Source organism: Sturnira hondurensis, unplaced genomic scaffold, assembly GCF_014824575.4.
Source record: "Sturnira hondurensis isolate 20B ecotype Veracruz unplaced genomic scaffold, ASM1482457v3 Scaffold0001872, whole genome shotgun sequence".
Lineage (NCBI taxonomy): Eukaryota > Metazoa > Chordata > Mammalia > Chiroptera > Phyllostomidae > Sturnira > Sturnira hondurensis.
In genome coordinates, this window is record NW_028074503.1 from 23,831,845 (window position 1) to 23,859,307 (window position 27,463).

Here is a 27,463-nt window from a genome sequence, read left to right on the forward strand (position 1 = left end):
CTGCCTCTTGTTAATGAATGACAGTACACCAGAGTAGTGAGGCTGGCTGTATGTAAGTTGGAACAGGACCTGCTCCTCGGGACTGATTTCTCCTCGCAGACCTTCCAGGCTGGGGCGCCGACATCAGAGAGGAAGGGGCGCGGGGCTACTTTCCTCCGCGGGCTGGAGTAGGACAGGTTGTCCTCCGGCGACCGTGCGGTCACTCGCGCAGCCATGCAGGGCGTGCTCAGGCTTGGCAGGGATGCGGTGGGAAGGCGGCGCACCGCTTTGCACGGAGCTTTCTATCCCTCCCACTGCCGCGGCGTCCCGAGGACTGTTGAAGCGCAGGCGCTGTCCAGTTGTCCCGGCCGCGGACCTCGGAGAGCCCCGGGCTCAGCTCCGGCTCCCCCTCGTCAGATGCGGACTCGGTGACGAGTTCTCCCGTGCTCGCCATTCTCGGTCCCTGAGTCCCGGGGAGGAGCGGGAGCTGGGATCCGAGACGCGAGGGAGGAGCAGGGGGGCAGATCAGTGAAGGGAAGGAGAGAGAGGAGAACGGATGAGAAGAAGCAACTACTTAATTCCACGCAACAGGTAGTTGCGCACATCTGCAAAGACTCGCTGCGGGCCACGCTCTGAGACCTCCCAAGCTCAGCTCTCTGTTCCCTTTGGGAAGTGTCGCCTGGTATCCCTCCAGCGCCCCCGCCCCCGCCCCCCCTCCCACACAAGGTATAAAGAAGCCTACTATGTGGTCGGCGCCACATTAAGCGCTGTGTATGATCTCTTTTAGTTTTAGCCAACATTCATAAGCAGCAGGAACTGTCACCACAGTTATTGGGGACCAAGGAACGAACGGCCTTGCAGAAGTTCAGTAGCTTGCTGCGAGTGTTGCAGCTAGTGGTGGAACAGGACTCCGAAAAGGGTCTGTGCCAACAGCCCCTAGTCCCTGATTCTAGTCCTATCGCGCTGCCTGATTCTAGTCCTATCGCGCTGTCTGCACCCGTCGAGGTGGTCTCTGGGTGGTCTCTTTGGGTGGGATTGAAGGAAGTACCAAAGAGGCGACAAGGTGGCTGTCTCCCATCCGGGCCTTTGGCCGGGGGCACGGAGAGACCATTCTGGGTGCGGGGATAGCTTTGCACTTTGGAGAGGATAATCTTCCTGCCTCAGGGATCGCGTCCCCAGCGGGCGCGGAATGTCAAGGCACAGCCCCCACCGCCCCCGGGAGGGAAGAGGGAAGAATCTGGGGTCCCAGGCTGGGCGCTAGGAGGAAGTGTGGAGGCTGGAGAAAGGCGGGAGGGGGAGAACGCAAGGCTGCGGGTGCAGAGCGTCCTCGTGGTGGGTGTGTGGTGCTTTCATTCAAACTTTGGGAGTCTCGATTCTGGCGTCAACGAAGGTGTGACCAATCCGAGTCGGGAACCGGGAATAAATTATGCAAATCACCATCTGGCGATGGGTCAGATGACTCCCCTACTTTAAAAAACCTACCTCCCCGGGAGTTCTCTGCGTGACAGTGGCGAGCCCGTGCCTCCCGGGCGTGCGGCGTGGGCGCAGGCAGATCTGACTCTGGTTTAAGCCCTTCACACATCCTCTGCCACCCCAGCCGCTCAGTGCAGCCAAGTTTTCATCCCCCACCCTCTCCACTTTCCGCGGTCTAAGGCTACACCGCCCTGGGGGAGAGAAGGTGCCCACCTCGGGTGTTACGGGCTCGGACTGCTGGAACCTCGGGAGGTGTTTCGTTTCGTTTCGCTTTGCCCCCCACATTTTGAAAGTCCTGTTTGGCGACGGTTGTGTGGCGGGGAAGGATGAGAAACTCCGTGCTTCTGCTCTGCCTCTGGAGCGTCTATTGTTGCTTTGCCGCGGGAGGCCCCGCAACCCTCGGTCCAGAGAGACCGTTACAAGGTAACGTGCCCTGATTTTTTATTGCCTCCGAAGCTTCTTTTCTGTGCCCTCGGGACCCCTCTGTCTTGCAGACCTTCTTCAGTACTCCCTCGTTCCTGGGAAATACTTCTTTCCCCCTGCGCTCTGCGTCTGCTCCTGCTAATCATCAGTCTTGCGGCTCACTTGTTTCTTGGCGCTTCTGGCGTGGGCATCGCTGGCGGGACCTAGCCCGCTCGCTCTCACCCGACCCCTTTCCAGGACCGGGATGGGTCCCTTAAAATGTGCTGTCCGGTCGACCCCATTGGCTGGCAGCTGTTCTTCAACCTTGCGCTCGTCTTTGAACCCGGAGGTTTGCCAATGTACAAGGTCAGAAGGAGCTCTCTCTCGCGGCGCCTCTTCTCCGTTTAATCTATCTCCACGTAGGTGTTTTGAAAATTAAGGTGGCAGGAGCATTCGGTGAGTGACTACCCAGCGGCTGCTGGGCTGCTTCTCACAGGTTGCCAGCCTCCTCCTCACCCCCGCCCCCTTTCCAGCTCCCTCTCTTTTTTTTCCTAGCTGCTAGCTTTCCTTCCTCCTGAGCTCCACGTGGCTTTCTCTTCCACTGGAAGAAGTCTGCCTCCGTGGAGTGAGGGTGGGGTCACACAGCAGGAGTGCCCAGGGAACCCCTGAACTGCACCCAGTTTACTATTCTGCTGAAGTTGGCCAAATGAGGTTGGTCCCTGTCAACTCATGTACTGGTGGGAGGGCTAATTTGAACACACGAATGGAAAAGGCTGGCTTTACTAAGCATGTCCCCCACTCTAGTGTAAGTAATAGTGTGACTCAGGGTAGGTAGCACCTCTAGCTCCTCTCCTGCGGAATGGTCATGTTCCTTCCAACTTCTGTGTTCTGCAACTCTCAGTATTTGTGGGCCATTTCATGCATTCAAAAAAGTATTTAATGCATGCCTACTTAGTGCCAGGTGCTCTTCCAGGAGCAGGTGGAAACCCCACCCTCCTGGAGCTTACAAGTCCTCAGTGAGAAGACAGACAAAATCCAATGAAAATATACAAATGGTGCTCAGTGTTGTGGTAGGTACGGAGTGCTGATGGGAGAAGCTGGTGCAGTTTAAACCTGAGGTTAGTCTTTCCTCTTTAAGAACCCGGGAGCAGGGAACTAAAGAATGAGCCACAAGGACATCTGGCTGAAGAACAATCATCTAGTGCCAGAGGTTGAAGTGATCCAGGCCCCAAATAGTAGCGACGAAGCTACAGAACTTTGGGGTCAGAGAGGCAGCTGCTGAGGTGAACCCTTATGTCGATCTGCGGGCTTATCGCCAGTCTGTCCCAGGAAGCCTTTTTCCCTAGAATTTTCCATCTGGGTTTTGTGTGAAGTGGCTATATGGGTGGCAACTGGGGAGGTGTCAAACTAAGTATGTCCATGGTTCCAATTTCTGCCCGTTGAAACTTTTGTTCCTTACTTTAATGACAGAGTTCTGTTCGTGTGTGTTGAGATGCATTTTCTGGAACTCTACCCTTTTTACACCTGGCACCTTCTCTCTCTTCCCCGCCCCCCCCCCGAATTCACCACCCCCCTCTCCACCACTCTGGTCCTTCTTTCTATGATTCCGTTTCCTTCCTAACTCTGGGAATAATGAAGCTCCCGGGATGTTCCTTCGGTATCTTTCCCCCTGGTTTCTGGATGACAGGGGAGTTTGGTTTTCTAATTTCTCAGCCTGTTATCAAGGGGCGGTTTCCTAGACAGCTGGAAGAGTGTTTGGTGGGATTCGCTTATGATCATTGACGCAGTGTGGGGATTAGAGCACCTGTAAGTGTTTAAAGGCCATAGGGGCCATCCGTGACGTTGGCTTTGTCACGGGGGCAGCGTTATCTGGTTATCTCCTCCAAGGCGCTGTCCCTGAGTGGTGGAGCTGGAGGGAGTGGTTTTGCTGCTTGTATGAGTTTTCCGTGGCTTCAGTCACTTATTTAACAAACTAGAAGAGCGCCCGGCACATGCCGAGCTCTGTAAAGGCCACTGGGGAGGCAGGAATGAGGGCTTTCTGGCAGTAGCAGTGAAAGAAGGTGGAGCGGGGAACACTGGGAGAAGCATGTTGTGTAATAGGTGGACAGCTTCTTCCCTGGAACCCCAAACTCCCAAATCTTTCAAAACGGGAAACTTTGTTTGGTAACTCATTTGGCAGCAGACCTGGCTTCACCTGGCTGGAACCCGAACTGACAGGAGGCTATTTTATCCTTTTCTTTTTGTCCTCAGGTTGTGAGCAGTCATGTATTTCCCTGCAGAAATGCTGGTGTGGAAAGCTCCAGACCCAGCTGGCGGTGTTGTATAATACATGCTGCGTGTACCATAATGCCATTTTCCTACAATCTGAAAATTTCTGAATTCTGCAACTCAACTGGTCCCAAGCATTTTGGGGGGAAAAATTGAGGACCCATACTTTAAAAGTAGTAACTTGAGGGAAGGAAAGTGAATTTGCTTTGATAGGGAAGAAGAAAGAAAAGCAAGAGACACATGTTTATTTGAATTACAGTAATTAATACTAGTGACTAATATTCTTAAATATAGACCAGATGTCCCTTTTATGATATCATCACAACTCTTAGGGAAGGTGAGGAGGACACATTCTGCAGATGTAAAACCTGAGACCCAGAGGGCTTGAATAATTTACTCAAGGTTGCGCTAGAACGATATCCCAGACCACTCATTACGCAAGCCCACCAGATGCACCAAGCTCTGCTCTCTCTCCCCAGATGAGCTCCACAAACCCGAGGATGTACAGGCTGTTGACAAACTTGCTGTGCGGTTTAACCTCCGAACCTCCGAGGACCCGGAGCATGAGGGATGTTACCTCTCCTTTGGCCACAACCACACTCTAGAAGACTGTGGCTTCAACGTGACAGCCAAAACCTTTTTCATCATTCACGGGTGGACGGTGAGCCCAGGGGAGGGAGCTCTGCAGCTTTGCCTGAGATTTAGTTTCTTTTGTTTTTGGTCAATTAAAAAGAATACTGGTGCTTCCAGATTCCACTCTCCTCCCCCCGCCCCACTGCCCCGTTTCCTTGTGGGCTGCTTGTATTTCAGACAGCTGTGAAGAATGTAATGGGCACTTCACTAAGGGGGCAATCTGGACTCCAGCAGGGTGGTATTTAATGTGGGCACACAGCGGGCTTTCAGAAAGTGGCTCTCCTGAGGGCAGCAGCCCAGCTCCCCTGGCTCCAAAGGATCCCTCTAATTACACTTAATTATGTTGGTCAGCCGCTGCCTCACAGGGGCCATCCCTCCCTAAGAACTTAGCTGAGCTGAAGCAACTTGACTGGCTCGGAGAGTCTCTGCGGAGCCAGCTGGCCTGGCTTGCTGGCCGCCGCTGGCATGGTGCCCACCTGTTTGCATAGAGGTGGCTCCCTTTAAGGGCTCTGGGGCTCTTTCTGGGTCCTAGCTGAGCAATTCACATTGAAAAGTCCATGGCAAACTTCAAGAAAAAAGGGCTTGAACACTCAGCTTCAGAAGCTTTTGACCAGCGAGGGATTTATTCATTCATTCATATAGTCACAGTCTGTAGGAAAATGGCAGTACTAAGTGAGTAGGTGTCTGCCTGGGCTAATTGGGAGGGGACATTCTTCTTCTTAATGATGAGAGATTCATATCCGTTACATGTTTCCTGGGTCTTTAGGTCTATCACCAACTGTTGGGGTCAGGCCTGGGGGGAAGTCTGGGGGTAGGTGCCTACCTACCTGATGTGATTGAAGAGGCAATTCAAGACCTGTCCAGCCAGCTGTCTGCATTCCACAGCCCACGATTAGAATCATGCATTTGAATCTTCTCAAGGCCTCCTGTCAAAATGCAAATGCAAACTGCCTGCAACTTACAAATGGGTTGCATTCCAGAAAGTTCTTTTGCAATCTGTTTGGAACTTGGAATAGTGGTTTCCCGTAGAAGCGAGATTGTAAATGGCAAGCAGGTTCCCAGGCCAGGCACAGAAAACCTTTTTATCTAATAACGTGCTTGTGGAGAGGTTGACAACTGGACCTTGTCACCATTTCTACATTGTTTCTGTGGGAAAATGTGTCCTGAGTTCTAATTGGGATTCCTGGGATGGATCTTCCCTTCTCTGGGATCAGGAGGCATGGCAGAGATGGGTTGTGGGATGGGGTCATTTGTTAACTCGGTGTTTGCCTAGGAGACACCATCTCCCTGCATCTTCAAGAGAGAAGCTAATTCTCCAGGGCAACCCTTCCCAGCTGCCTTTGAATGATGGAGCAGGCCACTTGCTGACTGTGATTGGGACTCAGGCCAGCCTCAGACCAGCATTGCCACCAATGCCTACCTTATAGGACAGCGGGCAGCAGCTATGATTGTTCTGATGAGAAAAACCAGGGGTACAAAGAACAATGAAAACAAACACCCACATAGAACCCCTGCCTGTGGTTGGCCCTGTTCATGTGCAAATGTTTAGTCCCTGCGCAGTTAAGGTGAAGATTCTGGAATCATCTCGGAAGAGGATCATGGAACTGAATCTTATATTCATTAGGATCTCTGTACACAGACAAGTTTTTTTTTTTTTAATTTCTTGTTTTCTCTTGCAGATGAGCGGCGCACTTGAACAGTGGCTGTACAAGCTTGTGTCAGCCCTGCAGACGAGAGAGAAAGAAGCCAATGTCGTGGTGGTCAACTGGCTGCCCCTGGCTCACCAGCTTTACGCAGACGCGGTCAACAACATTCGGGTGGTGGGACAGAGCATCGCGAGGCTGCTCGATGGGCTGCAGGTACTGGGGATGAGAGGGAATCGTCTTTCGTGAGCGGCATCTTGAACTCAAACCTTAAGAAATAGGGGTCAGGCAGTGTTACAGTGGATTTGGGATGTTTGATCAAAATCTCTGGGATTCACATTGTTACTGCATGAAGTATGATTTGAAATACTTGAAATCTGGGACTTTTAGAGAGCCTTTTCATTATTGATATGTCTCTGGATTCTTCCTGTTACTTTATTTGCTAGAAGAAAACTTGCCTGATGAATCATTACTTTCTGATACTGGAAACACACACTCTTAAGTTGGTTGGGAATGGCCAGGAGCCAGGACGGCTTGTAATCTTACAAACCTACGGCCGTCTGCTTTTCCTCTGGAGGGTGCCTGTCCTGAGAGTGGGGAGGGTGTTGGTTCACACGAATGCAGCCCACTGCCTTACTTAAAATATCAAGCGTGGAAAACAGATCTAAAGATCTTAAAATTCTGGGTTCTCAAACAGTCCCTCAGTCTTCTGCCCAGGTTGTTTTGGGGAACTTGGTTCCTGAGCAGTGGGGTCAAACTCCCACCTCCTCAACCCCACCAGCAGAGTGCCCTGTCAGGGTGCAATGCTCCAACTCTGGGATCCCAGGTGAGCTTGTAATGAGGGTGCAGCTCCTGGGGCCTGAGACAGTGGGCAAGGAGTATGCAGCTGCAGGCCAATGCTGGAACTTAGTCTCCAGTGAGCCTGGTGGCTTTGACCTCCACACCGCTACCCTCCCCCCTTAGATGCTGCCGGAAAGAATGGAAAACATGTAGGGGAAGGGTCAGGCATACAGCTTCTAGTCACAACCTGCTGCCAGTGCTCGGCATTTGCATTGCCACTGAGTCCTTCTGACCTCCTCTTACCTGGCTGTGTTCCATCTGTGTTGCATTGCCCTCAAAGCCAGCCATGCCCCTGCAAGTATCTGCCCCTGGCTCCCATGTCTCCTTGTTGTGATCGAACTGTTGAACTGTGGGAGCCTCTGTGGGTTCAGGACTACACTCTCACTGACATACTTTTGTGCTTTCCTGCAGGAGAAGGATGACTTTTCTCTTGGGAATGTTCACTTGATTGGCTACAGCCTTGGAGCTCATGTGGCCGGGTACGCTGGCAACTTTGTGAAGGGCACAGTGGGCAGAATCACGGGTAAGCTCGGCTTCCTCCACAAATAGCCGGTCCCCGGCTCCTCTGACAAGCTGGCTTTTCAGAACCAGAGTGCTTCCAAATGAGGCAGCATGGATGAGCCATAGAGCATTAGTTTTGGAAAAAACCTGGAGAACAACTAACCCCTAGCTTTTCAAATGTTCTGTGCAGTCACAGAACCCTTCTTTTGCAAATTACACTTGTGTGGCATCCCAAGATATGAAACAGAAAGGCCGTTCTGGTCGAGGCAGGTGTGTGGTGGGCAGTGTCAGCCTTGCTCTTCAGACCTTCCCCTTTCCCGGAGGCACTGCAGTGGCCCAGAGGCCCAGGGAAACAGTTTGAAAACCACTGGTCTGACCCAACAGGCAAGGAAACACTGGGAGTCAAACAGCTCACAACCAAAGTAAGCCTCCCCCCTTCTGGGGCCCGCGCCCCATCTCCACTTGCGATAAATACTCTAGAACCACAAAAGAAAGAATGAGTGGTGGGCTCTAGGTTGAATTCTGCCTCTGATTTCCATTTCATCTATCCACAGCCTCTTGCCAATGTTTAACTGGAAGATTTATTAGTGATAATGACCTGTTTCGAATGGATGATTAAACTTTGTCCTCGAAGAGACTTTTCTGATATGAGCATGTAGGTTGCCAACAGAAAATTGAGGTTTCCATTTTGCCTAGCTGTTGATGTGAGAGTTTGAATGAAATCCTTCAGTGATCGTGGAAAGTGGGGAAGATCCTCTTTCTCTCGTGTTGGGGGACCCCTCAAACACAGCTCAGGGCTTCCTCTGGGCTAAAACGAGTGGCGCGTTTGTTGCCCTGAACTTTTAGTCTCCTTCCAACCTTCTGCTGTCTTCCCCTGCAGCTTCCCTTCTGCCCCCAAAATAGAAGGAAGGAGTTGATCAATTTCTTTCCCAACAGCATGTTCATTTTGAAATAGGACTCAGGGGTGTGGTCTTAGCTAAAGAAAGATTTAGTGACGGTAGAATATCGGATTTCAGCGATACTGTAAGCTGGTGGGGCGGATATATAAAAAATATTAATCTGTGAGGTTTTAGCGGCCCTCGTTATTATCATTGTCCTGGGTTTAAGCCTAATGTGCTTGTGCACACCTGCACACGCACACACACACACACACACACACACACTCCTTTAGACTCAGTTATCTGCTTTAGCATACCTTGAGAGCTTTATGTTTTATCACCAGGACAGCGGCTGCGTGGCCACACATGGCTGCTCATTAACCTGCTGCCGGAGCAAAGCTGTCTGACCTTACCCCACTCTGGGCCCCATTGTCTCAGCACCTCCTCCTAGCCCCAGTGCGAAGCAGAATGTCCAGAGCCAGGCCAGCTGGTCTGGTGGGGGCCAGTGCATACCAGCCCCCCACCAGAAAGCCCTCTTGGCAGCAAGGACAAGCTGAAGAGCCCCCTGTCCTTATTTCCAAATCCCAAAAGACAGGGGGGCTAGTACGGAGCATTCCTGTTCTTTCCCCTTTCTGGGTGGCAGCCCCTGGGATGTGGGCTTCGCTGGCAGAATGCTAATCAGTCCTCCATGCTTTCTGCCTGGGGTACCGGGGCCGCGTGTTCTGAGCTTGGCCCCCTCTTTCCAGCTTTACTCTGTGGAGCAGGGGGCTGGGGTGAGCACGGCGGGAAGGCGCGGCCTCCACCCAGTTGCCAAGCAGCCCCTCAGAGGGTATGTGGGTGACCTGACATGTGCTGTCACGCATGTCTGATGGGGGACGGGGGCAGGGGGCTTGTAAACTTCCCTCTGTCCTTGGATTTCTCCTGGGCCTGGGCACCAGGGGGTCCCGACTGGTAAAGGGATCAGAGACTATAGCTGGAATGGGGTCCTGGGGCCGCAACTGCTGCTGCTGTGCAGAGGCCTGCGGCCCGCAGGGGGGATGCCTGAATCCCAGTCTTGCTTGGATCAGAGAGCTGCGTATTGGGGTCTGCTCGGGTTTTACACGCCTAGGCTCCTGAGGGAATTCTGTGATATGCTAGGGAAGAGGGCATAAATTTCTAATTGAACCTTTGTCTAGTTAGTTATAAATAAATAAGCAAACAGATTTATTCATTCTTCAAGAAATAGAAATTAAATGAGCAGTTGGTAGGCTCTGGGTTAGATGCTGCTTAGTGTCAAGCACTTACGTGTGACAAGTACTTCTTGCCTATGACAGGTAAGTCACAGAGCACCTGGGCAAAGGGGGTCCTTTGGCTCCATTAGACAGGTGGGGAGACTATGACCCTGCTTAAATGATGAGTGCAGTATCTTACATCCTGTGTAGCAGGGCTGGGACTCAAACCCAGGCTGTCAGATTCCAGAGCCCGCCCCCTACCCACTGGGCCACACTGCTTCTCCCCAGTCGCTGCAGGAGGCTCTGCCCTGCCAGGCCAGAATGCAGAAGCGCTCCTGTGTGGGTGTATACATGTGTGCATGCGTGTGTGTGTGTACTCCATTCGCTGGACAGAGCACTTCTGGGGGAGTCAGACTGAATGGAAAAGGGTGGTTCTCCATCTTCTGTCTTTCCGGAGGGGGTAAGTTCTCCCTCTCTCTCCTAGTTAAAAAAGTAATTTGTGGAACTTTTCTGCCGAGTCCCTGGGCCCTGGCTCTGTGTCAGGCCGGGTCAGCCTGGGTAGGCGCAGACTGAGCCTGGCCGCCAGCGGTGGGTAGGTCATGGAGAAGCCCTGCCGCCCGCATTCCTCCAACCTAGCCTGGTTTCCATGGTGCTGACCGTCTGGTGGAGACTTTTGTTCACACCGAGCAAAGAGCTTCTCTTATGTTGGTTGCAAAGCAGAATGCTCCTCTTTATTTATTTATTTTTTCTCCAGGGGGCATGGCAGCAGGCAGGGAGAGGCCACTTGTGTCCGTTTTGCAGTCCCTGTAGCCTCTAAAACGTATCATCCTGGACCGTTCTGAGAGGACACTCCTTTTGTGCCACCTTTCTTTTGGGTCTTGGGCTGGGGATGAGCCCCCGAGCAGCCTGGGCTCCCTTTTGGCCTCCGTCTTACATACATTTGTCTAAACTTCTAAAAGCGGTTTGCCATCCTCATGAGAATGGGTTCCACAGGTTTTCTCTGGACAACAGTGTTGCCTTTTGTTTACCCCCAAACTGCTCTCTCAGCCGCCCGTTGAGCTCCCTCGTTCCATGGCCCTGGGGTCTGGGGAGCACTGTCCCATTTCCCACCCCCTGCATTTCAGGACTGGTTTTGGTCATGCCTCCTGCCTGCCTTGCTGTTTCTCGATCAGCGTTTCTCAGCCTTGGCTCTCTTCACATTCGGGGCCAGTTAACGCTTTGTAGTGGGGGCTGCTCTGAGCGCGGTTGGGTGTGTATCAGCACCCTGGGCCTCTACCCTCTCCGTGCAATGCTAGTAGCTTCTCCACACAACGTCCCCCTGCAATTGTGACAACCAAAAATGACCCCAGACATTGCCAACTGTCCCTTTGGAAGCAAAATCACTCCCAGTTGAGAACCGCTATTCTAGACTAAACAGACCCCCCCGCCCTCTGCTGTGAGTAGTCTCTTCATTTGTTTTCTCTGTGTCTGTAGGGCCAGGGCCTTCTAGGTTAGGATATGTTTGGCCCCCATAATCACTTGCGTTTGGTAATAAGAGCCAGTATTTGCACTGACAAGCACTTAGCCTCACACTCTCTCACATGAGCTGTATGACTTGAGATATTCAGGTCCATTTTCTAGATGATACTGAAGTAGGGAGAAATTTTTCAAAACCTGGCCTGCAGACTACCTACTTTCAGGGTCACCTGGGGAATAAATGTGTGTATGTATGTATGTATGTATGCATATCTATCTATCTATCTATCTATCTATCTATCTGGGCTCCACACCAGACCTACTAAGGAGAATCCCTAGGGGTCCAGGGGATCTGCATTTTACAGTTCACGCTTTTCTTTGAATGGTTTTGCATCCGTGTGGTTCCAAAATTAAATGATAGTGGAAGTCTCTCTTGTGGCTGCCAGTCCCTGCCCAGTGCCCTGCCCTGCCGTCTTCCCCGACACACACACCCCACAGGTGACCGGTGGCTGCTCCACCCTTCCAGAGTTCTTTGTAGTTACAAAGCGGAGTCTGAATTTTGTAACAAGTTCCTGGTGATATCTGTGACTTTCCAATGTGAGGACCAGTATTCTCTACTGTGCTACTTGCCTGTTCAATCCAGAAAGTGTTGAGGGAAAAATGTTTTCTCTTTATGGCTGCGACACAGAGAATTCTGGAGGCGTGAGATACAGACTGTCAGTGTATCTCACCGCTCTACTCCCAGGCCTGACCCATCATCATTCAAGGAAGGGGGGGTGTAATTCCAAATGTGAATAGCTCAGTCTATTTGGGAGACTGAGCCTTCCCCCCCAAATTGCAGGAGGCTCAGTTATTTTGTAAAAAAACCTGTTAACTTGGGGTTGTGGAAGGCTCCTCAGTGCCAGGACAAATGGGATGAATGGCTTAGTTTCAGTCAGTCCAAGTTCTTTCTAGAACTGCTGTCATTCTGAAAGCTCGTGGTTCCTCGGAGCTGCGGGTCAGGGTGAAGCTTGTGGCTGATTGACTGAATCAGCTGAAGTGTCAGGACAGGCGAAGGCGTCAGAAGAAAGCAGAAATTCCTTGACAGCAGGCACTGAGCATTCCAGATCAGCCAGGGTTCGAGTTCAGTGTCCTCCTGCACACGCGAACTTGACCTGACTTGGTGCACCCGACACAGTTGGTATCGGCTCCCCCTTCCACCATAGGTTTGGATCCGGCCGGGCCCATGTTTGAAAGGGCAGACAGCCACAGCCGGCTGTCCCCCGACGATGCGGACTTTGTGGATGTCCTCCACACCTACACGCCTTCCTTCGGCTTGAGCATCGGGATTCAGAGGCCTGTGGGCCACATCGACATCTACCCCAATTCGGGTGACTTCCAGCCAGGCTGTGGACTCAACAACGTTCTGGGGTCACTTGCATATGGAAGTGAGTTCCTTATTTTCTGCTTCATGGGAGGTTTGACTCAGTTACCACATCTCCTCCTAAATCAGCCAAAACCGTGAGAGGTCCCAATTATCTTACTGTATCGTCCCCCCCACCCCACAGGGGCCCTCAAACACTGTCTGCCATGGCTTGTCCGATAAGCCTGTGAACAGCCGTCCTGTGTTCTCTGCTCTGCCTTCTCATGCTTTGAGGTCCAGCTTCTATGGATTAATATCTTTTGATAACAAAAGAAATGCCTGTTTGTTGCATAAAATCAAGCAATATAGAATTGCATAAAGCAAAAAGCAAAGTCGCCCCCTCACCTCTCACTCCTGCTTCTACTCACCCTTCAGAACTAGCCAATATGAATGAGCAGTGTCTTTCCAGTGTTTTTCTCTGCAATTTATTTGTGTATATCTAATGGTATGTGTCAGAATGACGTTGTCCCACAACTTTTTCGGTCACAGTGTATTATTGGCATTCTTAAACATCAGAGCACTGAGATCTTACCTTCTCACTCTTAGAGACTGTGTGATATTCTATAGCATGAATGCACTATAATGTATTTTTCGTAACATTGTAAAGAAGTGAACCCAAGATGCTTTCCCTATTCACTTATCATTTGTCTTCGAATGCCTGAGTCTGCTCCCAGCTGGCTTGGGCTTGGCCCGGTTTGCTACTGAAACAGATGTGCGGCCCCCGCGACTGATCTCTTTCTGGATTTCTCCTTCACTCACGGCCTTGGATCCTGGCAGCCTCTCTAAGTCTTGGCTTCGGTCGGTTCTCTCTGCTGTGATGCTGTGCCCTGGGGTGTCCTGCTCTGACGCTCAGTATTAAGACTGTTGCCCTCTCCCAATGTGACCAGGTATCCGCGTAGCCCCTGAATGACTTGGAGGTCCATGCAGAGGCAGTTCAGCCCTGCCTCAGGGGTGGGAGGATGGAACTTCTTTCTCTCTCTCTTTCTTCTTTTCCTTCCTTCTTCCTTCCTTTCTTCCCTTCTTTCTATTTTTTTCTTTAAATTTAATATTTTATTTTTATTTGTTTAGAGAGAGAGGAAGGGAGGAAGAAAGGGAGAGGCACATCCATGTGCGAGAACAACATCGATTGTGCCCCTAACTGGGGACCTGGCCCACAAACAGGCATGCGCCTCAATCAGGAATAGAACCAGCGACCTTTCAGTTCCCAGGCCAGTGCTCAGCCCACTGAGCCACACCTGTCAGGGTGCATTTCTTCAGACTAGTGGTGTTAGTGGAAATGGGGTATTTCTTGGGGTCCCAGGACTTACTGAAATTATTGGCGTCAGCCTCTGGTTACAAGAAATAATGATGGATTATGCGCCAGAAAATCCAAGTTATACTTCTAACTTTGAAACCAGCTGTCTGTGTGAGCCTGAGCAAAATACTTCACATTTATGGGCCTTTGGGTTATCATGGAGAGGAACAGACTAGAATGCGGGTTGGCAAACATTTTCCTAAAATGTCAGCTAGTAAATAAATATTTTAGGCTTTGCAGGCCAGAGCCTGTTTTCGGCACTCTGCTCGGCTGCTGTGGCACAAAAGCAGCCGTAGACAACATGTGAACAAATGAGCGCGGCTGCATTCCAGGAAAACTTTCTTTGCAAAAACAAGCGGTCAGCCTGCTAGCTGTAGTTTGCTGAGCCCCACACGGGATGATGTTTAGCATCTGGTCCATTTCCCCCTTTTTGTGACCGTACAACCTTATCAGGACTTGGTGACTCCAACTGTACACAGCTCTTCATCACCCGACTTCATACCTGTTGCATGCGCTCTGTTGCTCCCGGCTGCTTTGTGTGCGTTAGGGCTGGCTTCCTGCCCGGAGAGCAAGCGGCGAGGCAGCAGGAATGGCCTCTAACTCTCCTGCATCTTAGTGGAAGCCTAGCACTGGGCAAGTACGAGGAATTACACAAACAAGAATACAAACAGCAACAGTGCAACTTGTTATGGTTGGTGAGGTGTATAGTACTTGTTTTTCTATTTTTCAATTACAGTTTACATTTAGTGTTCTTTTGTGTTAGTGTCCGGCATACAGCATAGTGGTTAGACAATCATAATCTTTACAGAGCGGTCCCTCCTCTGTTTCCAGTCCCCACCCGGCACTGTACACAGATACTACACGATTATTGGCTGTGTCTGCTGGGCTGTACACCCCCATGACTATTTTGTGACTCCCAGTTTTGCATGGTACTTACTGACCAAGTGGGGAATCATTGACAAGTGGCTTATCGGACGTGTTTTCCGTCTCCGCCTTCCTCCCTCACCAGCATTCCCAGAGGGGATGAGATGTGAGCATGAGCGGGCCATATACCTCTTTGTGGACTCCCTGATGAATCAGGACCAGCCGAGCTTTGCATTCCAGTGCACGGACTCGACCCGCTTCAAAAAGGGGATCTGTCTCAGCTGCCGGAAGAACCGTTGTAACAGGATTGGCTACAACACCAAGAAAACAAGGAACAAGAGGAATAGCAAGATGTACCTAAAGACCCGGGCGGGCATGCCTTTCAGAGGTAACCCTCTGTCCCCCAGGGCCCCAGGGCTGTCTTTGCCCTCTTTCTAAATGCCTTGTGGGACAGGGCACATCCCAGCGCGTGAGGTGTGGCCGGCACAGTTAAATCAAATCACTGCAAATCGGGTTACGCTGTACATGCCGTGGAGATTTAATCTTTAAGAACAAATGGTGGGGACTTCTTTTGTTGTGTGAATTATCACGCCATGATCACATTTGACATCTTAAATCTCTCTTGCCTTTAACTTTTCAAAGCTGTTTTGTATTTGTTTTCTCATTTGATCATTACAAAAATCCGAGGCAGGACCAGGGAATCAAAATGATGTCTGCCTTTTTATAGCATGCTGTAAAACCATAAAGCTTTGTGGGTACTGGGGGTATTATTTTACATATTAGGAAATGAAGGCTTAAAGAGCCTCGGTTCTTAATGCCAGGTTATATAGCAGGAAAGTAGGTGGGCCAGATCCCCAAAAGCCCTCCTGAACCCTGAGTGTAGAGCTCTTTCTTCTGTATCCCAGTGACCTCTTATACCATTGGACAGAATGAGAGCAGAGAGAAGCTGGAGGCTGGGCTGGGCCAAAAGGATGACCGTCCCTAAAAACGCACTCAGTGTGCTGGGTGACTGAGCTTGGGTCAGGAGGCTCTGGCCCAGCAGTCAAGGCTGACACATGCCTTTGTTCTGCTGCCCCTGCAGTTTATCACTATCAGATGAAAATCCACGTCTTCAGCTACAAGAACACGACAGAAATTGAGCCCGCGTTTTATGTCACCCTTTATGGCATCAGTACAGACTCCCAGATGCTGGCGTTGGAAACGTGAGTCCCAAGTTCCCTTTGTTGGGGCGAGGGCCAGCTGGGACAGAATGAGAGCGTGCTGGAGCCTGTGAACAGAGTGGAAGAGTGTAGTCTGGGGGCCTGGGGGAGGGGCTGGGTGGTTCCAGTGGCCCCTGCAGTTTTCTGTCTCTCCATTCTCTCATACCAAGCCCTCGACAAAGAACATTTTTGGGAGGGAAGCTTCTAGGATGAATCAGCAGTGTGAGAAGCTGCTGGAAGGCAGAAAGTGCTGTGTCGTTTTAGACAACGGCTGGGCCCTGAGGCTTTAGGGAATCTGGAACGGCATAAGCCATCCCTGGACCATTTCCGATTTTCTGTGGGCGGGCACACAGAATCTGTACAGATTCGTTGAGACTCCTAGGGTACAAAGAGCCAGGCTGCACAGTGCTGGGATTGCAAAGGAATGGCATCGCAGTGCTGGCTCCCAGGCTCAGGGTCTAGCTGGGAGGGCAGCTTCATGTGCACACACTCATGCACACACGTGGGGTGATGCAGACGCCAGGTGCCAAATGGGCAGGAGGGGGCCAGGACTTTCTCGGGAGACCAATGCCTGTGGGTGCAGAGGAAGAGGATACTGTTGAGTGGGGATACGACTCTCTGTGCTTCTTTATTTCTGTTTTTTTCTTGGACCTGAGCCCCCAGGAAGTAGTGTAAATAGGGTGATGCTCAGGAATGGTTTTGATAAGAAGGTGGGGTGCTGTAGGTCAGCATGTTGCACATTGGACTTCTGCTGTGGTCCTGCTGGTGGAACACAGATGGGGGCCCTGGGGAGGGAGCTCCCTTCATTTCTCTCCAGTCTGTGGGAGGCAGGTGCTACCACTGTGTCACCCCGCATGGCATGGCAATTTCCCAGGGGGCAGGGAGTGAAACCAGCTTTTCTGTCCCTTTTGTAGAGTGGAGCAGATCGGGCTGAATGCCACCAACACCTTCCTGGTCTACACAGAGGAGGACTTGGGGGACCTGTTGAAGATCAGACTCACCTGGAAGAGGGCACCTCAGTCCTGGTACAGCCTGTGGAATGGGTTTCGCAGCTTGCTGTCTCAGTCCCCAAAGTCTGAGCAGGAAGTGAATGTCAGGCGCATCCGGGTCAAGTCTGGGGAAACCCAGCGGAAGTAAGTGCCTCATGACCCTTTTGGGCCCCACATCAGTAGCAGGCAGGAAGTGTGTCTCGGCAGTGTCCTTTCCTTTGCTAAGCAAGCGCCATCAGTCCTTTCACATCCAGGGTACGCGGACAAAACCTCAAACACCTTTGCAAGGAAAAGCAAATTCCAGGCCAAGTCCCCTGTCAACTTTTGTGCCGTGATCACAGGCCCTTGGCTGAGAAGGGTGCACAAATGGAGGCTGCAATGCCCCCATTTGTTTGCCAAGTGCTGGGTTGGCCCAGAGGAAGGGGGCCACTCCTGGACAGGGCTCTTCAGGAGTGCTGCCTTGCTAATCTCTTGGCCCTGAGGTCCATGCAGCCCCAAGTCTTGGCTTGCTCCTGTGCAGAGCAAACCAGAGTGTCAGGTCCAGGGAGTCCCTGGGATGGCGTATGTGGGAGGATCTGGTGTCCTCAGCATCCTGTTTCCAGAGTGTTAGACCTCTCCTTCTGAGGCTGCGAGTCAAGGTCATGGGGCAAGCCCTGACGTCACGTAAAAGAGAATCCTTTCTGCCAAGCTAACGGGCAGTTTTCCCATGTTTGTTAACCCCAAGACTAGCATGATAAATACAGACCTTTATCTGTCAGTTCCTTAAACCATACCTTGACTTTCTAGCACCTTTCTCAAGAATGGGAGGGACTTTGGTCAAATCCTTCAGCAGACCTCTAGGAGGTCATGGCCAGCCTGGGGGCGGTCGGGGGTAGCCGACCTCTTTGTGTCTCCATCCTCTTTGTGTCTCACTTGGCATTTTCCCTTGTTTCCATTCATTGCCTCTGACCCAGGATAGCTGGGAAAGGAGAGGAGCCTTGGGCTGCTTGTTTGAGTGATTTAGCTCTAGAAACCTGTGAACTGGTGGCAGGGTCGGGGGAGGGGGTGGGGTGGTGGTGGTGCCAGCTGGGAGAAGCTGTTAGTGCCAAGGCTCTGGTCTCAATAATTGTGTCTTTTGCTTGTAAGTGCAACCTGTGCCTAGAGGTGTGGTAGCAGAAAGAGGACCATTTTTATAAAATGGTTCAAGTATAATAAACCACTAAGACTTCACAAATGTAAGTGGTTTCCCATATTGGTTTCAGATAGAAGATTTTTTAAAAGTAACAGCTGAAGCTCCTTTGTGTCCTTTCTCCATTCAGTTCCTCTCCTTTCAAACCAAATGTACTGATCTTCCAACATTAAATAATGTTAGTGCCTTGCCCTCCTTTGTGATTTTTTTTTTACCTTTTATATCTCTGCTTGTATCCAAACAGAAATGTTTTGGATGCTTCTGAAACTTATGAGGGGATACATCCCTTAACAAGCTGCTTGTATTTATTCAACACTGTTCATGAAATTTATCCAGTACACATAGATCTAGTCTATTCTGTGTGTATAACGTCACTGTACAATTGTTCCACCATCGCTCTGCGGACTGTTTCAGTGGCTGCTGTTTTCGGCAGTCCCAAATAGCACTGAGATGAATACACTTGTACCCATGTGGGAGGACTCCTTTGGGGTATAAATACCAAAGAGTGGAATTGCTCGGTTATAGTATATGTCTTCTCCAACTTGGCTAGATATTATTAATTTTCCTCTCCAAAGTTGGTGGACCAATTTTAACCTCAGCCCCAAAATAAGGGTTCCCCTTTCCCCTCCTCTGCACCTACATTTGGTGGGACAATTTTGATATTCTGTTGGGTATGAATTGGTCCCTTACTGTTGTTTTAAACTCTTCCTGATTGTAATAAGGTGAGTAACCCTTTTATATGTTTAGGTACTGTTTGCACTTCCTGATAAAAGTCCTCAAAGTGGTTCTGATTAGGCTTTTTTGTTCTTGGGGTGACCAGTAGGTCATGGGGTCATGCTAATCACCCACCACTGGGGTGGGAGTAACCCACGTGGCTTGGCTCTAAGTTCCAGTTGAAGGAGTTTTTACGCCATTGATTCTGTCTGTGATCTTGGCTGTCCACTTCCTGAATCTTTGATTTTGACTTCCAGCTGAGTCCCGCCACGCTTGTCAGTGGGTATTTGTGAGCACAGAACTGGAGGCGCCTTGAGTCCCTTCAGCCGAGGAGTTTATAGTCCACCAGGGAGAGAGGGATCCACAAGCACATCAAGGCACTCATTATTAACACCAGGCCATAAGAGGAGCGACCATAACAAAAGCCACATTTATACAAGGACACGCTTTCCTATTAAATTGAGAGATCAGGGTCTCAGACCATCAGGGAGGTTCAGAGGGGCAGGCAATCTTTTGGAGAGATCGGGGAGAGCATGGAAGCGGTATGAGTAAAGGCTGCGTGAACAAAATCTCGGGAGATGTCAGAGAGAGAGACACGGGTTAGAGTGCTTGCCAGGGTTCTGAAGGTTCTTGAGCTGGGATGCAGCAGCTTGAGAACTGCTCCTTCCTCCTGGGTCCACCCACCTCAGCTTCGCCCACCTTGGCCCTGCCCACCTTGGCTGGGGGTGGGGGAAGCACTGTCTGGCTAATGTACAGCCACATACCTTCCCCTCTAGAGTTTTGGTTGCCTCAGTGGTTTCTTTTTCCTGCTAGGTTTGCTTTTTGTGCAGAAGACCCTGAGAACACCAGCATATCCCCCGGCCAAGAGCTCTGGTTCCACAAGTGTCAGGACAGATGGAGACTAAGAAACGAAACCAGGTGAGTGGGGCTCTCCCTACGTGCGAGCAGCCTATGTTGACTGGTCACCTCACACGGGGCTGGACACCTGGGGCATAGCAGTGAACAGGACGGAGAGAGCTCCCTTCCTGTGTGAACCTGACCTTCCGCTACAAGGAAGGTAGGCAAGTCAGCGGAACAGACAGGATGTCGGAGGGCATTAGCACCCCTTTGCCTCTTGTTCTGCCTAACTGCATAGGGTCGTAGCCATGGTCCTGGTGGAATGTCTTTCGAAACTGAATCCCTGGGGTTGGTGCCCATGCCCCATCTTAGACAAGACTTCTCCGTGGTGAGCGGGGCTGTGGGACATTCCAGGGTCCCCAGCTTCCCTTTGGGCAGAAGTTGGAGTGCGAAGTTGAGGGGGAGGTAAAGGAGAACCACAAAGCAGAGTTTTGATTTTTTGGTTTTCGGGAACCCAGGCCAGTGTGAGCAGATATTAGTGAGCAATTCCCCCCTTTTTGAGGAATGCTGGTCTGCGCCCCGCCGAATTGACAAAAGGGTCGTCTTCCCTCACTGCCCCTTTGCCCCATGCTGGAGGCCTTTTGTTTCCGAATTGAGGAAAGCTGACATCTCAAAGTGTGAGGCAGTGGGCACCTCCCAAAGGGGAATTTGTCACACATCCTCTGACCTAAGCGCCTGCCCAAGGAGGGAGACCAGCTTCCCACCGGCCCCCACCCCTTGCCCTAGCCAAGGTCCTCGATAATAAGGCCACTGTCGTACACCAAGCACACAGATATGCCTGCCTTGCGTCTAGTGCCTTCTGTGTGTTATGTCATTTACTTGTATCCCCAACCCCGGGATGCTGGTGTGGTTTGCCTTGTGGACAGGTGGGGACCTGGTGGAGGCTCAGTGTAGACCAGTCTTTCCAGGTCCCCCCCCGCCCCCCCCCCCGTAACAACAGAGCAAGGACAGAGGCTGATTGGTTCACTCCCAGCCCGTGCTCGCTCTGGAGCACGGACATCCCACCTGCTCAGGTAAATCGCCTCTCTGCAGTCTGGGTATCAGTTACCAAGCAGCTGTGCTCATGCCAGGGTCCCCAGTGATGAACTCTCTGCCAGCTGTGGGTGCCAGCAGCTCTGTCTCCGTTCCGGAGCATTGGGGGGATCACAGGCTCAGTGACCACAGGGCCTGTGGGATTCTGAAACTGCCCATCTAATTAAGCGACTCAGTCTAGGCTCACATGACTTTGGGCTACAATAAGAACTTTAATTTTTTAGGTTGGTATTCAAATTTATACCTTTCCTAGTACTTCCTCATGTAGTAACGTCAGGGACCCTCAGAACAGCTGTATGGATTGGAGATGTCCAGGAAGGGTCCCTGTCCTCGTGATAAAGTATCTATAATAAGATACTTTCTTCTTTTTCACCCCGGACCTTCGTGAGAGTTGAGAGCGCTGTGATTTATCTTATGCTGCCTCTTTGAAAAAGCAAGTCATTTTTCCTCCCCCTCAGAGGAACAATAAACAATGGGGGCCCGAGTAATAAATTAACTCTAGGAAGTCCTGACATCCCTCGACACCTACAGTGTGGTCAGCTGACCTGGGCACGGTTCGCCTCCCCACCGATAAGGAGGTTGAGGTTCCGGGAGGTTCCACAGTGAGTCAGCACCCCTGGGATTAGTGCCAAGGTCTCTCAGCTCCGTCTTGTTCGCTCATTGCCATTCCATGGTCTCGCTTCTGCTTCTTAATCAAGGCAGAGGACTTGTTGATATTTCTCCCCACGGTTGTGCCGGTGTGTAACACATGCAAGTGCCTTGTGTGTGTGTGTGTGTGTGTGTGTGTGTGTGCTGCAGATGAGTACTGTGCGAAGTGTGTGAATGCCAATGCTGAGGCACCCGGAGAGGCCCCTAGTGTGGTGGAGGATGGGGAGAAAGAAGCACTCAGGACCCCTCCCATTAGCTCTGGAAGGGAAACAAGGAAAAGGTAGGTTTGTAAGACAGCTTGCTTGTGACGTGGACAGGGGACACTCTCAGTACCGGCTGCGGGGTTTGCTAAGTGAGCTAACGAATGGCACTCTCACTGGTTCCTTTCAGGCAAACTGGGGAGCTTCCCTGAGGGTGCCAGCAAGGCCCCCGCCCCGCTGTCCAAGCACATGGAGGAAAGTTACTGCTGAGGACCCACCTGACGGAAGGACCCCTCTCTCAGTCTTGACCCTGGAGCACAGGAAAGAGCCTGCTTGGGGGACCCAGGACCTGGATTATTACAGCTGAGACTTCTCGCCAGAGGGACCATGCGCTGCTGCTCCTGCTGCTCCTGCTGCTCCTGCTGCTGCCCTAGAATAGCCCGAAGGCCAGATTTGCGGCAAACGACCAGCTGCCTGGCCTCTCATGCACACTGGGCTGGTTCTTGTGACTGGGTGAGCCTGTGCTTTGCCTGACAAGGAACAGTGGTTCTGAGTGGAAGGCTGCCAGCTGCCTGGCCCCACCTGAGCCACTGGGAGGCCTTCCCACTGGGAACTGACTCATGTCAGGATGGCAGACCTGTGCCCTTGCTCACCCAGACACAGTCGATCTGGGGCCAGGCTGAAGCCGTCGCTGTTGGGGTTCAATGAACTGCACTGATCAATATTGGTTGCTTTTTTTTGACCTTCTGTCCTGCTCCTTAACTCACTCTCAAAAGCACACATCATTGGCTTTCTTATTTTTCCGTTGTTCATTTTTTTGCTTGGGCAATTTTTATAACCACTGAACCTTAATGGTGCTGGGATTTCTAGGCTCCCTTCCAGTTTAGATGACCCATGAATATACATGTGACGAAGGCACAAGGGATGTGGGGGAGAGGCCGAGGGCGCAAGAGTTGGGGACCCTGAGGCTTTCGGCAGTTTCTGCCCATTTCTTCTCAGTTAACACATGTGTCCCCCCGAGGGTGGCATGGCTGATCGCCAGCAGAGTAGCGAGCAGGTACCCTAAGTGCTGGGGACCGGATGGTGGCCAATTGCCAGATACGGTTGCTTTGGAGCATAATCTCCTCTGTCCAGGAAGGTGGAAGATGTTACGTATGTGACACATGTCTGTTTATCCGGAACTGTGACCTGTCGAACAGCAGGTGCTCAGATTGGACCTGGTGTTGTTCCTTCCTTGGAACATCTTCCTCTCACACCAGCCTCTTTTCTGTGTTGACCTTCTTCAAAACCCCCCACCTCTTCATTTGAGTTAATATACATGATACCCGAGAAACCCTTTTTCACTTTGCAAAAGATTTTCATGTGGGTCGCCTTGTTAGAGATCAACCGGAGGTGAACAGGGAAGCTATCATCCCCATTTCACAAAACCAACACTCCGTGAGGGCCAGCCGCGTGCCTAGAATTACGTACCTAGTTGGTGCTGGGGCCGGGAGAAGTCTCAGAATTCTTGGAGGCAAAGTCCCTGGTGTGTTCATCTCTGCAGCTTCATCAAGACTTCCGTAGCTCCTTCTCACCTGGTATCCCTACACGTGACAAGTAAAGATTAGTTTTCGAAGCCATTCCTAAAGCCCCAAGGAAAGCATCTGTGCCAAGGGTTGGGCGTTCACAGATGGAATTTATTTGGAAGGAGATATGATATCAGGTGGGGGAAGAGTGATTTTTGTACTGAGGGTTTTAAAGGCCATTGTTTTACTCTCCCTGTGCCAACGTTGCATCCTCGTTCAATGCCAAGCTTCAGAAGACATAACCAGTCAAGTCATAAGTCAAGGTGTTTTTTCTCTCCAAGTGTGTTTGTCTGTTCTTTCTGTGATTGCTTTCTAGCCAAAGTGGAGCTTATATTACTGCGATGAAGACTCCTGGTTGCTTCTGACCTGTTTTTAGTAGTGGAAGCCTTGGGAATCCAGTCCTCAGTGGGTCCTGTATTTATACATTTGGCCTTGAAGATTTATTTGTATACAACGATGCTTTTTTAAAAATGCTATGCAGAACATTATTTATTTCTTGTGTATGTACTATATAAAAACAAATATATGGTTAGTTTTTACTTTTAAGATTAACCAATTTCAAGATTAAAACATTTTAATAGCAAAGTAGCCCTGGTGTGTGTGGCTCAGTGGATTGAACACTGTCCTGCGGACCAAAGGGTCGCTGCTGGTTCAGTTCCCATTCAGGGCACATGCCTGGGTTGTGGACCGGGTCCCCAGTTGGGAGTGTGCAAGAGGCAACCAATTGATGTTTCTCTCACACATCAATGTTTCTCTCCCTCCCTTTCTCCCTCCTTTCCTCTCTCTTCGGAAATAAACAAAACATTTTGAAAAAAATTAACAGTAAAATAATAAAACTCTGCAAAACTCTTAGTGGTGTGGCAACTCAGTTGTTAGAAATGGAGAGACTTATGGCTGCTCAAGTCTAGGATTTGACAAAAAGTTACTCCAATGTATGATAGAGTCTACATCTGATACTAATTGTTGGTAGGAATTGGGCCCAAACTCCTTTCACTAAAGAACAAGAAGAAAACTTGTTTGGATCACAGTAGAAACACCTGAAGGTGAATGTTGGGAAGAAGAGGGAGAGTGGCCAGACATTGGGGATCGTTAGTGAGGGTACAGGTTTGGCTGTGTGGGACCTAGACAACAGTGACTCAAACCAGAGAGAAGTCGATTTCTCTGCTGTCTCAACTCCCAGGTGGTACTGAGGTTCTGCTCTGTAAAGCCCAGAAGGGTCTAGGCTGTTAGTGTTTTTGCTGTCACACCTAGGATGTTCCCCTCACCCCTACCATCCAATGTGTCCCCAGTTAGGTCCCCTTCTAGCCTGCGGGAAGATAGGAAGTTCCGGAAATGGGGCACATGTCCCCTCTTAAGACCATGACTGAGAAGTTACCCACATGCTTTTGGCTAGAAACCGTAGTCATATGGGAAGCTGGAAAATACCGTCTCTGCTCAGGGCACCCACGGGCCCAGCTGCAAATCCAGTTGCTACTTATAAGAAAGGAAATTGTATATTGCTCTCTGCTCCTCAGGAATTAATGTTTATTCCAAAGAAACAGGGAGATACACCAGAGCAACTTTTATTTTTTATTTTTTTAATATATTTTATGGATTATACCATTACAGTTGTTCTATTTCCCCCCTTCATTCCCCTCCACCCACACACTCCCTCCCCCACCATTCTCCCCCCTTAGTTTATGACCACGTGTCTCAAGTTCTTTAGATTCTATATTTCCCCCACTATTCTTGCCCTCCCCCTTATCTATTTTCTACCTACCATCTATGCTATTTTCTGTACCTTCTCCCCGCTTCTCCTCTTCCCACTCCCCTGTTGCTAACCCTTCATGCGTTCTTCATTTCTGTGGTTCCACTCCTGATCTAGCTGTCCTCTTGGTTTGCTTTTGTTTTAGGTGTGGTTGTTAATAACTGTGAGTTTGCTGTCCTTTCACTGTTAATATTTTTCATCTTCTTTTTCTTATATAAGTCCCTTTAGCATTTCATATAATAAGGGCTTGGTGATGATGAACTCCTTGAACTTGCCCTTATCTGAGAAGCACTTTATCTGTCCTTCCATTCTAAATGAAAGTTTTGCTGGATAAAGCAATCTTGGCTGTAGGTCTTTGGATTTCATGACTTGGAATACTTCTTTCCAGCCCCTTCTTGCCTGTAAGGTCTCTTTTGAGAAATCTGCTGACAGTTTGATGGGTACTCCTTTATAGGTGACTGTCCCCTTATCTCTTGCTGCTTCTAGGGTTCTCTCCTTCATTTTAGTCTTGGCTAATGTAATTATGATGTGCCTTGGTGTGTTCCTTCTTGGGTCCAACTTCTTTGGGACTCTCTGAGCTTCCTGGACTTCCTGGAAGTCTATTTCCTTTGCCAGACTGGGGAAGTTCTCCTTTATTATTTGTTCAAATAAGTGTTCCACTCGTGGCTGTTTCTTTCCCCCTTCTGGTATCCCTATAATCTGGATGTTGGAACGTTTAAAGATGTCTTGGAGGTTCCTAAGCCTCTCCTCATTTTTTTGAATTCTCATTTCTTCATTCCTTTCTGGTGGGATGTTTTGTTCTTCCTTCTGGTCCATTCCATTGATTTGAGTCCCAGTTTCCTTTCCATCGGTATTGGTTTCCTGGACATCTCCCTTCATTTCAATTAGTTTAGCCTTCATATGTTCCTCTAATTTGTGACTATAATCAACCAGTTCTGTGAGCATCCTGATAAACAGTGTCTTGAACTGTGCTTCTGAGAGGCTGGCGATTTCTCGGTTGCTGAGAGTTATCGTTTCTGGGACTTTGAGTTCTTCTTGGGCCATCTTTTGGGCTGTTCATGCCTGTTACATAGCAGGATCGGAGCCCTAGGTGTTCACCAGGGTGGGGCCACTCAGTCGCTGGGTTGTGACACTGTATGTGTGGGTGGGGTCAAAGAGGAGCAATGCTGTCCCGTCTGCCGTCTCCTGCCGCGGCCCCCACAGGTGCGGCAGCTGCCACCGTCACCGGGTCCACACGTTTCATCCCACTGCACTTGAGTGTGCCACTGCTGTCAGCCCTTGCCCCCTGGGGCCTGTGTGGTCCATCTCACTGTGCGCGAATGTTCGACCGAGGTCAGTCTGCCCTGCACCCCAACTGGGTCTGGGCCACTTGCGCGCCTAGGTCTGGGGCTCTTTCCTGCCCGACCCTGCTCTGCTGCTGGCTCCGCCCCTCTTATTGTCCCCGTGGAACAAGTAGTTGTAGTCGGACTTCCGTATAATTCAATTTTCTGTTTTTTGGCTGTGTCTTTGTTCTCCAAACCTTTGTTGTATTCAAACTTGGTTGTGGGAGAAGGCACAGTGTTTCCACCTATGCCTCCATCTTGGCGGAAGTCCCAGAGCAACTTTTAAATCATCCAATTTTCTAGCCAATTTTTAGTAGTAAACTGATCTATCACTATGCAGTTTAATGGATCACATCAATTTGACTTTATTTCTAGCCTTCAATATTAAAGTGTTTTAAAATGAGAAAAAACAGCTCTATAAGGGGTGTTTATGACAGGAGAAAGGGGCTGCTCTTTATTTTCACCCAGGACAGTCTGAAATACCAGACTTAATAATGGGTAGGAGAAGAACTGGGTCGACGGGATGAGGGTGTTCTGCATCTGGTACAGGCAATGGGGAAAGGGCTGAAAGCTCTTTGGCAGACTCCAGGGCATTTTGAAATTGCCCGAAGGTAGAGGAGCCATCTGGGCGACTCCAGTGCGTCTTGTCTGACTCTGAGACCCAGTGCCACTTCCTCATCAGTCGGAGTTAGGGAGCTTCCCCAGAACCGCCTTGAACTCTACCAACAAACGGGAGCATTGAACTTGAAACAATGGGTGCCAAGCAGGCATAGAACAGCCAGGCTCACCGATGTCATGCTTCTTCGTCATTTCCTCTGTGTGCAGAGCTCTCCTGGGCCCTCTGGCCCATTGGCTCAGGGAGGCCGGGCCTTGATTTTTATAGGGCTTCTTGGACTGGTGTCTGAAGTATAGTTAGGTATTCAGTAGATATTTAAATGAAAGGGGGAAATTAGGGAGAAAAACTCAACCGGCAATAGGAGAATTAGGAAAAGGGCAATTACTTTGGAGTCCAAATCCTGGTATGTCACAGTTTTATGTGAGCTTTAGGCTAAAAATAATCACTCAAGCCTCTTTCTGCCCATCTGAGAAATAGAGACTACTTCACGGGGTTGTTGTGGTTATTAAATCCGTATACTGAA

At 50.3% G+C, this 27,463-nt stretch overlaps 1 protein-coding gene across 1 annotated transcript; it reads left to right on the forward strand.

Moving 5' to 3' along the window:
* The first annotated feature begins 1,471 nt into the window (after positions 1–1,471).
* Positions 1,472–23,777, forward strand: LIPG (lipase G, endothelial type). The gene is made up of 10 exons (XM_037034086.1): positions 1,472–1,875; positions 4,602–4,783; positions 6,435–6,614; positions 7,650–7,761; positions 12,489–12,710; positions 14,989–15,231; positions 15,925–16,045; positions 16,957–17,175; positions 19,727–19,831; positions 21,881–23,777. The coding sequence occupies exons 1-10, from the start codon at positions 1,779–1,781 to the stop codon at positions 21,900–21,902; spliced, it is 1,503 nt and encodes a 500-aa protein (XP_036889981.1). The 5' UTR covers positions 1,472–1,778; the 3' UTR covers positions 21,903–23,777.
* Positions 23,778–27,463: the final 3,686 nt, after the last annotated feature.

Excerpts from the sequence above, each read along its gene's own strand:
- LIPG (XM_037034086.1), top strand. The coding sequence starts at position 1,779 with ATGAGAAACTCCGTGCTTCTGCTCTGCCTCTGGAGCGTCTATTGTTGC. Across the intron at positions 1,876-4,601 it reads TCCAGAGAGACCGTTACAAG|ATGAGCTCCACAAACCCGAG; the intron begins GTAACGTGCCCT and ends CTCTCTCCCCAG. Across the intron at positions 16,046-16,956 it reads CAGATGCTGGCGTTGGAAAC|AGTGGAGCAGATCGGGCTGA; the intron begins GTGAGTCCCAAG and ends TCCCTTTTGTAG.